General features: G+C 41.2%; 1 protein-coding gene across 2 annotated transcripts in view; it reads right to left on the bottom strand.

Moving 5' to 3' along the window:
- TRPC4 (transient receptor potential cation channel subfamily C member 4) overlaps positions 1–15,959 on the bottom strand; it is a 143,223-nt gene that overhangs the window by 85,406 nt on the left and 41,858 nt on the right. The window contains exons 2-3 of one of the 2 annotated variants that reach the window (XM_062614994.1): positions 7,262–7,341; positions 5,824–6,228 (exon numbers count right to left, since the gene is read on the bottom strand). In XM_062614994.1, coding sequence (XP_062470978.1) covers positions 5,824–6,201 — 378 coding nt within the window. In that variant the 5' untranslated portion in view covers positions 6,202–6,228; positions 7,262–7,341. The remainder of the gene's footprint in view (positions 1–5,823; positions 6,229–7,261; positions 7,342–15,959) is intronic. The other variant, XM_062614993.1, reaches the window with a different exon arrangement.

Raw genomic sequence — 15,959 nt, 5'->3', positions numbered from 1 at the left:
TACTCCAGCTCCTGTGATAACGAAGAATAATCCCTTTCACCACGACTTAAGTGTCCAACGCTGTGACGACCATTAGAGGGGCCCTGCCTCCAGCCAGGTGGAGGTAGGGGACAATCGGATTTACTGGACTGTGTGGATCAGATGGCCTGGCACATCAGTCCCACAGAAGTATATGGCTCTAGTAGATACCGGTGCACAGTGTACCCTGATGCCATCAAGCTGTCAAGGGGTGGAACCCATCTATATTTCTGGAGTAACAGGAGGATCCCAAGAGTTGACTGTGCTGGAGGCTGAAATCAGCCTGACTGGGAGGGAATGGCAAAAGCACCCTATTGTGACTGGTCCAGAGGCTCCATGCATCCTCGGCATAGACTACCTCAGGAGAGGGTACTTCAAAGACCCAAAAGGGTACCGGTGGGCTTTCGGTATTGCTGCTTTGGAGACTGAGAAAATTGAGCAGCTGTCCACCTTGCCTGGTCTCTCAGAAGATCCCTCTGCTGTGGGGTTGCTGAAAGTTGAAGAACAACAAGTGCCAATTGCGACCACAACAGTGCACCGGCAGCAATATCGCACCAACCGAGACTCCCTGATTCCCATCCATCAGCTGATCCGTAGACTGGAGAGTCAGGGGGTGATCAGCAGGACCCGCTCACCCTTTAATAGCCCCATATGGACAGTGCGAAAGTCTAATGGAGAATGGAGACTAACAGTAGACTATCGTGGCCTGAATGAAGTCAGACCACCATTGAGTGCTGCCGTACCAGACATGCTAGAACTTCAGTATGAACTAGAGTCAAAGGCAGCCAAGTGGTATGCCACGATTGATATTGCCAATGCATTTTTCTCAATTCCTTTGGTAGCTGGTGCAGTGCTGTGTTTTGACTTCCAGCCTGGGAACAGTGTTGGTGAAGCCGATGTTTTCATTTGTTGCTAAGTGATGTTTACCCTGACCAAGGACTTTGTGAGGCTCATGCTCTGCCAGGAAGGAGGGGAAGCTGTGAGGAAGCAGAGATGGGGCGCCTGACCCAGGCTAGCCAGGGAGGTATTCCATACCACAGCACGTCATGGCCGGGGTGGGGGGTAACTGGGAGTTACCCGGAAGGACACGGGCTTCTGGGTGGGACTCATTTTCTTGGCCGGTGGTATCATATTTTCTTCCCTTGTTATTTTCCCTTATCATTGTTGTAGTTGATAGTAGCGGTGGTGATTTGTGTTGTACATTGGTTGCTGGACTGTTCTTGTCTCAACCCGTAAGAGTTGCACTCTTTCGATCCTCCTCCCTGTTCCTCCGGGAGCGGGGAAGGGGAGAGCCCCGGTGGGTGGGACGGGGACGACGGCCCTCGATTGTTGTCAGCTCGGCACCACTCACTGGGAGTGAGTGAACAAGTTACCTGACTGGGTTTAAACCACGACAGCATGGTATTTTTTTCAGACATTTGCAGAAGGCTTAGCATGGTATTTTTTTCAGACATTGCAGAAGTTCCTAGGGTGTCCATCTATAAAAATACCCACAGTACCACAATATTGACATCTAATAGTGAACAGGGAGTCATAAAAGCACTACCATGTGCTTCTGCTAGCCGGGCAATGCCTGTAAACATTGGAGTCAGGTTCCCATGCACTAAATCCAGACTGTCAGCCTATACAATGCTACACAGATTCAAGTTTACTAAGTGAAACTTCAGCTTCACTTATGTGCTCCGTAGCATCCTTAGAAGACAGCTACACCTCTGTTTCAGTCTTCCCAGAATATGCATGTGTATCTAGGTGGTTAACCACCCAGACAAAGATCACTGCCTGGGTTCCTCAAGCATTATAGCATGCTGTGATTTAGACAGATGTCTTCTACTCCTCTTTCTTTAGTGCTACCTACCCCCCATCCCATCTGTGGATGCTGCATGCAATTTTGAAAGATAAAGAGATTTTCTGCAGATATTGTATTTCAAATAACAGCTTTTTTTTCCCTCTTGATTTGGCATTCAACTATCCATCAGGGTAAGCAACAAGTAACTTGGCAAATAATCCAGGACATTTGGCTTTGAAGAACTGGTAATTTAAAAGTACTTGAACAAGTTTCCTCAACTCATTCACCTTAATCTGTGTTATTCACTTTTACATGTGCTGTAACAGCTTGTACAGCTAAAAAACATGTAGAAAGTATAATGCAAGTCACAAAATAACCTTTTCCTGAGTTCTATTAATTTATACCACAAAAACCACACTCAGAAACTGAGTAACAGAGGGAGACAAATACAACTCAAAGCTGTTAAACATATATGTCTCATCTGAAGTCACCAGGTGGCACCAGTTGTATTCACACATTGATAACTGGCTTCAACCCACTGTAACCCACATGCTCTTGGAAATGTAAAGCACATCATGTATGGATATTAAGTAGAGACCAATAGCTGAATGGTCAGTAAACCAGAGAGTTCAGATAGAACTTTAACAACATCTGACTATTGGCTTTTACTTGTTTGCTTGTCGTTTTTGTTTTGCTTTTTTAATTCAGTGGCATCTTCTAATTTTGAAGTTAATGGTTGGAAAACTTCAAAAAATGCAAAGAGGCACTATTTAAAGTAAATGTATTGATTCTTGATTAGAATTGACATCTTGTAGCTTCCTGTTAACACAAGAGGATATTTTTCTCTGGCTTTCTGTCACTAAGTTCTTGAATTAACTAGGAAATCCTATGCTTAAAAATTCTTTTGTTTTACAACATAATTATATTATTGTATGAGGGTGAACCTGAAATAAGCTATGTATAGCACTTAATATGTTATGCCATTAGCATATAATGAGATATTATGTACTATATATAAATTATGTAATAATATATATAATATACTAATGATGGATACCAAGAAATACTGAAAGCTAGTTCGTTTACTTGTAAATCATGAATCATATCACGGTTTTATGCATTTGAACGTTCAAAACTTTCATCACTAATGAAGTATTTGTGAATCTAAAATGTTTCTTGAGCTTGGCAGCATTTAGCACATACATTTTTCTTACTCCTTATTATCTGTCTCCTCTGTAAATAACTTTTCATCAGAAGAAAAAAGAAAAAAAAAAAAACGCAAAAGAGTGAAATCTTGAACTCGCTGAATCAATGGCAGAACTCCCACTAACATCAAGGGGTCAGGATTTTACCACACTTGACCCGCTTTACACAAAGAAGGAAAACCAAACGGGCAAAAATACCATGTTAATAAAGGCACAGAGTCCGAAAATGAATCATCATGCAAACAGTGTGGCAAATGTTTACAAATAAAAGAAAAAAAAGTCAAGTTGTAGTTTGAGATAGTTTTAAAAGGAACTTGATTCTCCAGGGAAAAGAAATTATCTTTTTAGCTAAACATTGAAAATATAAATTTTAGTATATAATTCTAAGCATCCACATTTTATATCTTTAGTCTATTGTAACAATTTTTCAGCCAGCAGGTACTTTTGATTATATTAAATACTAACAGTTGTATCTGCTTCATTGCAACATTATTGAAAAAATGTAATCTATATTTACATTCTCTTCAGCATGACTTATTCTTAAAAATGAACCAACATGATTACCTAAACATATAACAGCCATAGAAGCTTAATGGTTGTTGGGGTCCCCAGTGCAAACAATGACAGATGCATGTAAGTAATCTGTCTAAAGACCATTTTTTGCAAGCACTGGTTTGCAAGTAATATTTGCATTTGCAGTGAACAAGCCTAGCCTTGTACAGACAAAAAAAGCAGATGTTTCTGTTCAAGTGATTAATGATTATTGTTCATGCTTTACAGTAACAGGAAGACCCTCAGCAGTGCAAGCGGGGAAACCAAGTCACAGAAGGATAAGCAGCACTCTTCATTCCATCCAGCAGTGGACTCTGGCACTGAAAGAAACACTTGAACTAACCTCTAGTTTGGAGCCAAGCAGTCTGTGGCTAATTTAACACTGTAGTATGCACCCAGAAAGTAAGTCTATCTTTCACCTGCTGTAGCATGAAGCTCACCGAAACCAAGTTTTACTATTTGTATTCAAGCATTTCCATTAAAGTAGTTGTGGCACATACCAAAAATTAGCCTTGAAAATCTAAAGAACAGCCTGAAATGCAGGCATCTAGTGTAAGGTAGATTTGTAGACTCTCTCTCTAGCTAGTCCAAAAAGTGGTTTATGCCACGTTAAGACAAGTAATCAAGACACATGAGTTGCTCTCCAGGGATCTCCATTTTTCTCCATTGGTAAGGGGAGCCCAGGCAGTCAGATCAGAGGTGAGACACAGCTTTGGATATCTACCATCAGGTAAGATGAATTCCAGTCTGCAAATGGGAACTTCCACTATAGAAGCTACACACTAGAGGCACAGTTGGTTTAACTGGCTTGGCAAAGGGCTGTGCACTGATCCTCCCAGGTCATGGCACACTGCACTGAGAAATTCCCATACATTTTATTCTCATCTGTGCTATTACCTGAGAAATAATGAAATGAGACAAACATAAAGTGAGTCTAGTTTTCTTCCCTTTCTCTGACATAAATCTGTTGTCACCATAAAGGAGTTCTGCTTTTACTGCCTAGAAGAGAAGGCAGACACACACATGTGCACAAAGACCTACTATATTTCTTTCATACCGCAACAAAAGAAAGCATAGAATTCATGTTATTTTATCAGCAAAAATTATACTCTTTACCTATTATCTGCAATTCTATCTATAGCAAGTACATTATATTGTAATTAAAGTGCATTGTATGCATTATCTGTGAAAGGGCTGTAATCATTTCAACATACCATTCATTGAAATACATTAATACAGTATCTATAAGACATGAAAAATGAAATAAAGTATAATACATTATATCTATTTTTAATGTTTTTCTTACTGAAAGAATCCTAGGAGTATCAGAGTTTATGGGCTATGTTATCCTGTCTCCATTATGTTCTTAAAGTGAGAAGGATATGCAAGAGTCTAGCTACCTCCTAGAGATGTTTCAAGGCAAGGAGATGGAGTAATGATTTTTTCCTTTACAGGAGACAGGGAGAAAGGGAGATGAGTTTGAGCCTTTTTATCTGTACTTGATGGGATGGATACCTACTGGAGACAGGGCTGAAGTTCTGGTCAATTGAGCCACGTCTCCCAGTGTTTCCTTGCAGAGGTGGTAGATGGTGACCTCCACAAGGAGGGGCTGAAACCTTCACCAATTTAAAAGAGAGTTTCATAATTAATTCAAATGGACCACATCTTACCACCATTATTCTCTTTGGAATGATTTGTACCTCTAAATGATTTCCTACTAATATTTGCAGAAATAATGTTACCATGTCAGAGGTCTAACAAGCAAAACCTAAGCCAGGGGGCTTATGAGAAAGATAGAGAAAGACTTTTAACCAAGGCCTGTTCTGACAGGAAAAGAGGCCATAGCTTTAACTGGAAAAGGTAGGTTTAAACCAGACAAAAGGAAGACATATTTTACAGTGTGGGTGGTGAGGCACTGGAACAGGTTGCCCAGAGAGGTTATAGATGCCCCATCCCTGGCAGTGTTCAAGGCCAGGCTGGATGGGGCTTTAGGCAGCTTGGTCTAGTGCAAGGTGTCCTTGCCCATGGCAGGGGGGTTGGAACAAAATGATTTTTAATGTCTCCTCCAACCCAAGGCATTCTATGTTTCTATGTCTAAATAAAAATGAATACAATGCATAGAGCATCAAAGTCATTAATTTTCTGACTTTAAATACTTGAGTGCAAGGATGATGGTTAGTTTCATGTATGTTTTTGCTTACTGCCTCACAGTTCTATTTTCATTAGAGCAGACTACAAACCTAGAGAAAATCCTGCACATACCTGTTTTTCCCCACTGGGCTTCTTGTGGTTTAACAGTAGCTCCACAGCACCAACTACCTCCTTTCGTATAGCATGCAACAGAGCATCTCCCACATATACATTAAAACTTAAGAGCAGCTCAATGAGCTCAAGGTTCTCATTTTCAATTGCAATAAGGAGTGCAGTTCTTCCCAGGGGATCAATGCAATTAATATTGATCTTGAAATAAATTTCTGCTTCCTCCAAAGCTTTCTTTACACTGGCATAATCTCCTTTCTCCACGGCGTTCAGATAGGCTTTCTCTGAATGAGACAGTTCAGATTCTGCCCGTACAATACGAAGAGGGATACGATCTCTGTAGGGAGCACTGACACTTCTTTTGTAGTAGAACTGGGCCATATTTTATGCCATTCTAATCCTTTGTCTCTGCAATATGAACAGAAAGATTAAATCAATAATATAATTTAGAATTACAACAGACAAAATTAATATTTGCAATATATATTTAAAACTCATACTAAAAAGTGATGTTAAAACAAGTAAAAATGGCCTGTATGAACAAAACTTGTAAGATCACCAGCAAAACATGGAAACCAAACCATATAACCAAGTTGTTGCAATTTACCAAGTCAAAGCATACCTGTCAGCATACCATTCAGTTGAATGAACTCCTTAAAGCAGGCAAGCAGGCAGTTATATGACACAACATAGTTTGAATCAAATGTATGGTTCCACTTCATCCTTAGCTTCTTTATGAATTTCTGCTACCTCACGTTTCCCATAGTTTAGAAGTATGTTCATACATAGTTGATGCTGTTCAGTAGACTACAGGGCCCTACAGCTTGTAAGCTTGCTTGCAGTAGTGGTTATGTCACTTGAGATTGGTTCAGTTGCCCATCTAAGGCACCTAGGCCTCTCTGAGATGCCCTAGTTATCTTATCTGTATTCCAGCATGTCTTGGGTCTTTCAGAAGGTCTGTGAAAATTCAGTACCTCCATGCAAATGACTCTCATATACTACACAACCCAGGCATCACTCAATGCTTGTGTGTAGACAACTCAATAGAGCCCTTCTTATTTGTGTGTTTATCTTGGGCAGAACACGTTAAGAGTTGGAATAATTATTCCTAGTGCTGATGACACACCCTGACTTATCTGTAGCAGGTACAGATTACACAGCTTGGTGGCGAGCCTTCCTACTAAGATTTTGATTCGATCACATATGCTATCAGAAAAACGTTAATATAAAATATTTTTCCAAACACTGCTTACAAACCTATAAATTTTCATTCAAAGCCTAAAAGTAAAAACTAAATTCATATGAGATAAATTGCCGAGGACTGGTAGATAATAATAATGGCTTTGATTCAAAACCATTAAGTTCTAAACTAGTATTAATACTGAAACACTGCAACTGTAAAACAACTCTAAAGTCTTACATATGATAAAGCACTTAATACCTCTGATTTTACTCTGTATGTTTTGTGCAAGGACAAAAATAATTCCTTCTAATGGGATAATTTTCTCCTGGCTCTATCTTCTACCAGAAAGTAAAATAATATATATATATATATATGAAAGGAAAGAAAGAAAAGGGGGAAGAGGAGGAAGAGATAAAAATTACTTCAAAAAACAAATAAAAAGCTACACAAAAATATTTCCTTTTGCAATTCAACAGAGCATTAGTCAAAGGTTGAACAGCGCATTAGTCAAAGAACTGTCATTTTCTCAGCTGACAATGCAAGTTGCAGTAACCCCCTGCCTTTTCCTCTTGCTATCAGGCAAATGGAAGAGACCTAGGAGACAGGAGAGGCTGGAAATGGGTTACTCCTTGTAGGAGATGGCGTATTATCTGCCAGCTTGCATCACCTTCCTTAGTACCACTTTGGAATAGATACAAGGCCTTGATATTTCAGGATCAGAAAAGTGAGCAAGATGATGATAAGAGATCATTCAGGTCAGAAGAGTTCCCACGGAAGAGTTGGAGAACACCTTGTATTACGACCAGCTGTACTAAAAAAGAAGAGTGGTGGTGACTGGTGACTCCACCCAGAGTGGAACAGAGGGCCCCATATGTTGACCTGACCAGACTCAGAGGGAAGCCTGCTGCCTCCCTGGGGCCAAGGTAAGGGATTTCACCAGAAAACTCCTCCAGTACATCTCTGCAATTATTATCCTTTATTAGTCTCCCAGGTGGAAATGAGGAGATGTCTTCAAGAAGCCTGAGAGGACTCAAGAAGGACTTCAGGGCCTTGGGGTGACCGGTTCAGAGTTCAGGAACCCAAGTAGTGTTCTTGTCCCTCCTGCCAGTCACAACCCGTGACAGTGGCAATGGCTGCATCAGAAAAATCTCATTCATTAGTTAATTCCTGGCTCCGTGACTGGAGTCAGTGCCAGAATTTGGAGGTTTCTGACAGTGGGTCAGCCACCACGGCACCAGGCCTGCTGGTGGCAGAGGGGGTATGCCTGTCCCAAAGGGTAGGATTCTAGCCCAGGAATTAGCAGGGCTTATAGAGAGGGCTTTAAACTAGGTTTGAAGGGGGAAGAGACTAACACAAGGCTCGCTAGAATGAGCCGAGGGGTAGCAAGCCACCGTTGGAGTCCAGATCCAGAGGACAACTTAAAAAGAGGATTTGCTTCCTGAGGTTGGATAGCCATGGTTTGTGTTCCGTGCTGGGACCCTCACTACAAGAAAGCCATTGAGGTGCTGGAGTGGGTCCAGAGAAGGGCAACAAAGCTGGTGAAGGGTCTGGAGCACAAGTGGGATGAGAAGTGGCTGAGGGAACTGGGGTTGTTTAGTCTAGAGAAAAGGAGGCTCAGGGGGGACCTTACCACTCTCTACAACTACCTGAGAGGAGGTGGCTGGTCTCTTCTCCCCAGTAACAAGTGATAGGACAAGAGGTAACAGCCTCAAGCTGCATCAGGGGAGGCTTAGATTGGATATTAGGAAAAATTTCTTCACAGAGAGGGTGCTCAGTCATTGGAACAGGCTGCGCAGGGAAGTGGTGAAAACACCATCCCTGGAAGTGTTAAAAAAAAACATGTAGATGAGGCCCTCAGTGACATGGTTTAGTGGTGTTCTTGACAGTCCTGGGGTAATGGTTGGATTTGATGATCTTAAAGGTCTTTTCCAACCTAGTTGATTCTATGATTTTTTGTCAGAGAGGAATACTGAAGCTTTTAAGCCTGCTACCAGAGCAAAGGAGACAAAGACTGCTTTCCACTCACTGACATGAACTTGTTCTTTGAAATGACAGAGCACGAACAATGTCAGCCCAGCCTACATGCAGTAGGCAGCCAGTCTGGGGTGGGAAGGACAGAGAAAGCAGTAACACAGATAATGATCTTAATGAATGACTGCACCATCCAGCTGAACTGACCTCCCTGTCTCCTTGGCTGCTGTTATTCTCCTGGGTAAATTCAAGGAGCTCTCCAAAATAATTATCAAGAGAAAGTACTTCAGTGTTATTGGACTACACAGAAGACCTCCTTCCAACATTTTCAACAGTAATTCTGGCCCTATGGACTGTGCATGTGATCCTGTAATGTTCATTCAGTACAGCAACATTTCTCCAGAGACATGGGGAGTGGGCTGTCCCCTGCTCAGGGAGATGGTGGGCAGTCTTTCTCCAAATAACGAAATCTTGGGACAAGAAACAGTACACAATTTCTGCCAAGATATCAAACTACGGTTGGGCAGAAAGGGTCTGATCATACAAGTTCACTTAATGAGGAAAGAGGAGGGAAGGCAATACAGCTTGGGAAATAAGAACAGGAGCATAACTTGTGGGAATTATGCTACAAGTGGCAGTGGCTTAATCTACACTTCAGGATATGTTTATGTGCAGATCCACATGTATTTCCATGCTTCATGTGATGAAGCTCCCTGCAGAATGCATTTTGGCCAGAATAGGCAGGTTTGGGGCAGACTGCTCAAATACCATTAGTAAAGACTTGCTAATAAGAGCACTGCAATGTGGATCCATTTTCAGATGCACAAGCTAAGCCACCCCAGTTGTAAGTTACAACACTTTCTAGTGTTTAGGGCCAATAGAGAGTCAGCTGTGAAGAGTTCTGTGTACAAGCATGCAAACATTTTAGTATTTGCTGCTGTCCTCAGAGCAGTATGTGTATTTTGAGGGGAGCCTCGAAAGAGGCTGAACTAAAATACAACAAAAGCTGGCAAGAAATACAGACTAGTCAGAGGTACTGTTCAGTCTTTGAAATGTATTGGCCTCTTTCCATTGAGCTCTGTAATGGTTCTGCCCTGACATTGCTTATTCAGAGACATGTGAGTCAGTGCATTTTAATATATTTTACTAAAAGCCTTCATTAAAAAGTTAAATCAGCAAAACATTACCTAACTTCACCTACTAATAATAACACACTAATTTAAGTAAAAAAAATTATAGCAATCAATCAAATAAAAATCGAACTGGTATAAAAGAAAACCAGACTCAATGGTAGACAATGTTCCACAACTTAATTAGCTAGATAACACAAAATGTAGTTATACAAGCCTAGAAAAGATGGTTAGCCATTGGCTGTAAACACCAACCAAAGAATTTGACTGAAATCAGTCAAATTTGTAATTTGCTTAGTTAAGCAGCTAACACCAAAACCTAATTATTATCTGGACCAAAGCCTAACAAAAAATTGGTATTTTTTTCCTCAAGAAATTCTATTGTTATGTGATGACTAACCCCTTCCTGCTCATATAGCAATGCAGACTTCAAAAATAGAACAGAAAACCACAAGTCTGACAACTCCTATTTACCAGAAGTCATAAAGTGACAGTTTCATGTTACTCAGAACCTTTAAATGTATAGCACAGAACATACCTTAATGAATAGCTTGATGAGGTATTATGTAAGGCTGCTTAAACCTAGGGGAACATTTCTTTCCAGAAATTTGCCTGTATGGCCAAATTGTCACTTATACACATGCCCAAATCACAATTCAGGATTAACAGTCTCCTGCTAAATGACAGTAGGAATGAAAAATATAAATAGTAACAGTAAGAGACTTCTCTTTGCTAGCAAATGCTGAAATCAGAAAGTTGCCATGTGGATTCCCTGGCTTACAAAGGCATGTCTATTACAGTGTTTTACAGATCCCTGACCTAGCAGTAATTATGTGAGCTTGGTAATAGCTGAAATACTTTCAACACCCTTCAGGGAGCTTGCATTTTCTTCCTTGGGTAGGAAAAAGTCATAGAATCACAGAATGGTTAGGTTTGGAAGGGATCACCATATTACAACACAGAAATCTTAAAATCAGATCATCTGAAAACCCTTGACACTTATGAGCTTTTTCCCACATATGACTTCTTTCCCACAATATATAAGGCCAGGCTGGATGGAGTCTTGGGGTGACATGGTTTAGTGTGAGGTGTCCCTGCCCATGGCAAGGAGGTTGGAACTAGATGATCTTAAGGTCCCTTCTAACCCTATTCTATGATTCTACGATTCTATATATAAATATTCCAGCATATTATTCACAGAAAAAAAAAAAGTGTATTTGGCAAGAGATGGAAATAGGAAATAATTGATATAGGAAACTTCCACTGTGGAAAACGCACCTTGACATCATTTCCAATTGGCAGAGGAATAATTCTGCACTCTGTTAGGCCAGATTTTAACTCACCTAGTTTAAAAAGTAGTCATTCAAATTTATCTCTGGAACTAGAGAGTAAGCAATATCATTTTGAAGCATCTGTATTAACGTAGGCCAAGAAAAATCAGCTTTGCTTCCTGGTCCTGAGCAGCCAGAAATGGAAGAGGCTTCCTGAGTCACCAAAACCAGCCTCTTTATCACTGGCAGCTCTGTCAGACAATCTTTCTTTCAACAAAGCAGGCTCCCTATAGAAGTAGTTGGGAACGCCCTGCTTGACCCATTTTCCCCTCTGCTGCTTCCGTGATTGGTTGTGGACAAAGCTTTGTTTCTCTGACAAGATAATTTCCTCAATCCTAAATTAGGTTCAGATATTGATGGCTGCTGACAGGATTATCCCTTCTCCAGAGTATTTTAGGAAAAATGCTGTCCTTCCTTTAGACTTCATTTTTGCCATGCTGTGAAAATCTGGGTCTTTTACAACTCCACACATTGCTGCCATCTCAAATGTCTCAGGGTACCCTACCTGTCACCCAGCTGCTGCCCTGAAAAGACACGGGTCCTCTCCAGCCCTTCTGTCACACCCGAAACCCCTGGTACTCTCAGGCATTTGACTGGTAATAGGTGTTTACACATGGGCAGCTGAATTGAATCTTCAGTCTCCTTCCATGTTTATACTATTTCTTTGCCATATCGCATTTTTTGGAGTGCCCTGAAGCATACCTGTTACTCCAAGACACACTTCCCTACCTTCTCATACAATGATTTCAACAGTTGTCTATCCCATGCTTAGACGTTTTGCTTGATTAAGTTCTAGACCTGTGATCACCTTTTTCAAGGCTGCATAGTAATTATCACCTTTACTCTTCTGATAAGCTGTGTTCTTTTCCTCCTCAGCTTCAAGTGCAAGGAAAAAATGATTTTATTTTATTATTCTATAAATGCTTAACATTGTGATTTTCACTGCTGTATAGATTAGACTAACCTTTGCTTTCTACAACAGTGAAACATCTGCTCTCAAGGGCAAAGCAAAAGAAACCTCATGATGCATGTACTTAATTCTGCAATTATGCATATATGCATATATATAAGAATTATTTTCTTCCAGCCTTGCAGCAATCAGCTTCCTCCCAAGTGCTTGAGTTTTACTCAGTTTTCTCTTTACTTGCATGTATCGCACAGGTCTCTGCCTCTGTTAGTCCTCAGTAAGTTTGACTCCATGACCTCTTGTAGTTATGAATGTCAAAATTTCTCTGTGAACCACATGAACTTTATTCTGGAAAACTTTGTTCTAAATATACACGCCACTCTTTTATTGAGTATTTTAAGGTCTCCAGCATCATGGGTGGCCCAGAGAAGTAAGGTGCGCACATAAGGTGGAACATAAATATGAGTCATTATTTCATAATAGCAACATGCTCTCCAGACATTGCTTTCCTATAACCAAACTGGTGTCCTTGGCAGGGATCACCGTTGGTCCCTGCAGGGCTGTGCTGCCTCACATGACGTACATCACCACCAGGCCAGTCACTGCCAGCTATGCTGAAAATGGCACACCGTTGAACTGGGATAGTACCCTGATGTTCTGGCCAACACCAGTGGTTTCTATTCAAGGAAATCTAAAGTTATGTAATGACATTCTTTCCATCTAGAGCTACAGCTCCAGACGTGCAATAGCCCTTCACAAATAATAAGGAACTGTTAACATAACATAATCCACCACAAAACCAGTTGATACTGTTTTATGAGTGGTCTGAAAAGAAAAATGGACAAACAAATTAAAATCAACCCATTTAAAATTAAGGCTTGTGAATGGAAAGAATATTCACTTTGGGAAAAATTAAGAATCAAAATATCCAAAGGGATTATTTTTACAGCAGGAGTAATTTAAGGCTATCAGATACCTGGGATAGCACGTTACTGAAGCATGCATCCCTGTTTTCTACACTTACTGCTTGGAATAAGGGTGAGAATAAAGCTATTTTCCTGGGCTGCATCAAAAGGAGTGTGACCAACAGGTCGAAGGAGGTGATCCTGCCCCTTTACTCTGCTCTCATGAGACCTCACTTAGAGTATTGTGTACAGTTCTGGGGTCCTCAACATAAAAAGGACATGGAACTGTTGGAACAAATCCAGAGAAGGGCCACGAGGATGCTCAGGGGACTGGAGCACCTCCCGTATGAAGACAGGCGGAGAAAGTTGGGGCTGCTCAGCCTGAAGAAGAGAAGGCTGCATGGAGACCTCAGAGCAGCCTTCCAGTATCTGAAGGGGGCCTATAGGGATGCTGGGGATGGACTCTTCATTAGGGACTGTCGTGATAGGACAGGGGGTAATGGGTTAAAACTTAAACAGGGGAAGTTTAGATTGGATATAAGGAAGAAGTTCTTTCCTGTAAGGGCGGTGAAGCACTGGAATAGGTTGCCCAAGGAAGTTATGAATGCTCCTTTCCTGGTAGTGTTCAAGGCCAGGTTGGACAGAGCCTTGGGTGCCATGGTTTAGTGTGAGGTGTCCCTGCCCATGGCAGGGGGGTTGGAACTAGATGATCTTAAGGTCCTTTCCAACCCTAACTATTCTGTGATTCTATGATTCTATGAGAATGAAGTTGGCATTGATACATGCTCTGCTTGAGTGCTTACTCAACTCAGGCTCAGTACAGAAATACTGGAAGAGGTTCTAATGTTGTTCACAGTAACCATTCTCATGGTAAAAACAAGCAACTTTGTTTTTCAGAGGTTGAACTGTTTCTAGACTAATCACAGTTGCTTAGATAGTGAGACAAGTGGGATTAATTCAAGGGTAGTGTAATTTAGACACCACCTTTTCAGAGTAGTTCCACTGCTTGTTGCATATTAGCATGGCAGGAAGAACTTTATCAAGCTAATTGCTGAGAACATAAGGTCAACCTCAAGGTAGGAAAAACAGCTACTAAATAAGCCTTCTGCTTCACAGAAACAATTATTCATTTTGATTGAACAAGGTTATCTTGAACCTTCATATTCTGGAGATCAGCAAGAGTAAAAAAAATGATCACCATTTTTAGCAGTGGCTTAGCAACTGACAGGACAGGGCAAGAAAAGAAATTGTAGTGAAACAGCAAAAACAACATCAAGAAATAGGCAGTGGATCAAGCGACAGAATATGTTATTCTGAATATGGTAAACTACACAGAACTGAGAATCATACCTAGTGCCAGGGGATCCTAAAAGTACTCATATTTATTTCTGAAAAGCAACTGTTTGGATGAGAGTTGTGTCAAAGTGCTGCATATATCTGACAATCATTTACTGACAAATTCTCACCATTTTGCTTCAGGCAATCTGATGTCCTTAGACTAGTTCTTTTTGGAGGATACAACCATGAGTGGGATTCAGTTCAGGGTTAAGACACCTATGTTAAATGTCTAAATGTAGACATCAATATATGAGGTAAATCCCTAAACTCCCTTTGTTATCAGCCGATAGCCAGGATTGGATTAGATTTTCCAAACAGAGTCTAATGATCTTTAAGGTATCCTACGTACCTGAGACATCCCTGGGGACTGACCAGAAATATTACACCCTTCTTTGTCCACAGGTAGAAGGCAAGCAGGATGCCATGTCAGATGTCACTAGACATCTACCCTTAGGCAATTTTATCACAGCTTTAGTCAGTAGCATTAGCAGCACTCACAAAGTGATTCAACTTGCCTCAGGTAGCTCCACACCAGTCAGCTGCAACACTTTCTACGCTACACTCTCACCTAGCATACTTATGGACATCTGCATGTGTGTGGACACCTGCACCTTGACTGTGTCTGGAGGCAAATTCCACATGCTGAGCAGAATTCAGCTGCCTAAATACTGGTGTGTAGGAGCATAAGATGATAGAGTATCAGTGATGTTGGAATCATTCAGTTATGACACAAACCCAGTGGAAGACCTACACCCTTCTGGAGTAACAGGCAAAGAACGTTCTGCCCCACATCCGGAGCATAACTGTGCCCAGACCAGTGATGACGTTAAGTCTTCCTATATCTCAAATCCGCAGTGCAAACTCCAGGTCACAGACTCACTGTGCATGCCCACAGTCACCCCTAATTAATGGTAGCTGGGCATAAAACATCAGCAGGAAAGATGAGTCAGTTCATCTGAAGTGGGTCAGGTGAAAGTCATGACAGACAGGAAACTGTCTTACCCTACAGCAGATGTTCTCTACCTGATGCTGACAACATACTGGGGTTGGTGGGAGATGCCTGTGCAGTTGCACGTCATTGCATGATCTAGTCTGCCCTGCACTTGTTGCTACTTATAGTAAGTCAAGAATGTGTCCCATTAGATCCATAATGGATAAGAAAGAGATAACACATTAGCAGTCATCGCTTGGCACATATGAGGCTGTTGCAGGCACTGCTGCACTTTTGGGGCGATTAAACTTATTGCATTGACACAAAGAGCTAGAAGGCAACCAGGTGTCATCATCCCACAGTTTAGTACTTTGTTACTCCACATTTAAGCAGATGTCAGAGCCCTTCTGGGCTGCCATCTGGTTATTTCTGATCTATGGTAT

This window comes from Pezoporus occidentalis, unplaced genomic scaffold, assembly GCF_034315485.1.
Source record: "Pezoporus occidentalis ecotype Australia unplaced genomic scaffold, CSIRO_AGI_Poc_V1 ctg18, whole genome shotgun sequence".
Classification (NCBI taxonomy): Eukaryota; Metazoa; Chordata; class Aves; order Psittaciformes; family Psittacidae; genus Pezoporus; species Pezoporus occidentalis.
This window is presented reverse-complemented; position numbering and strand designations above follow the sequence as displayed.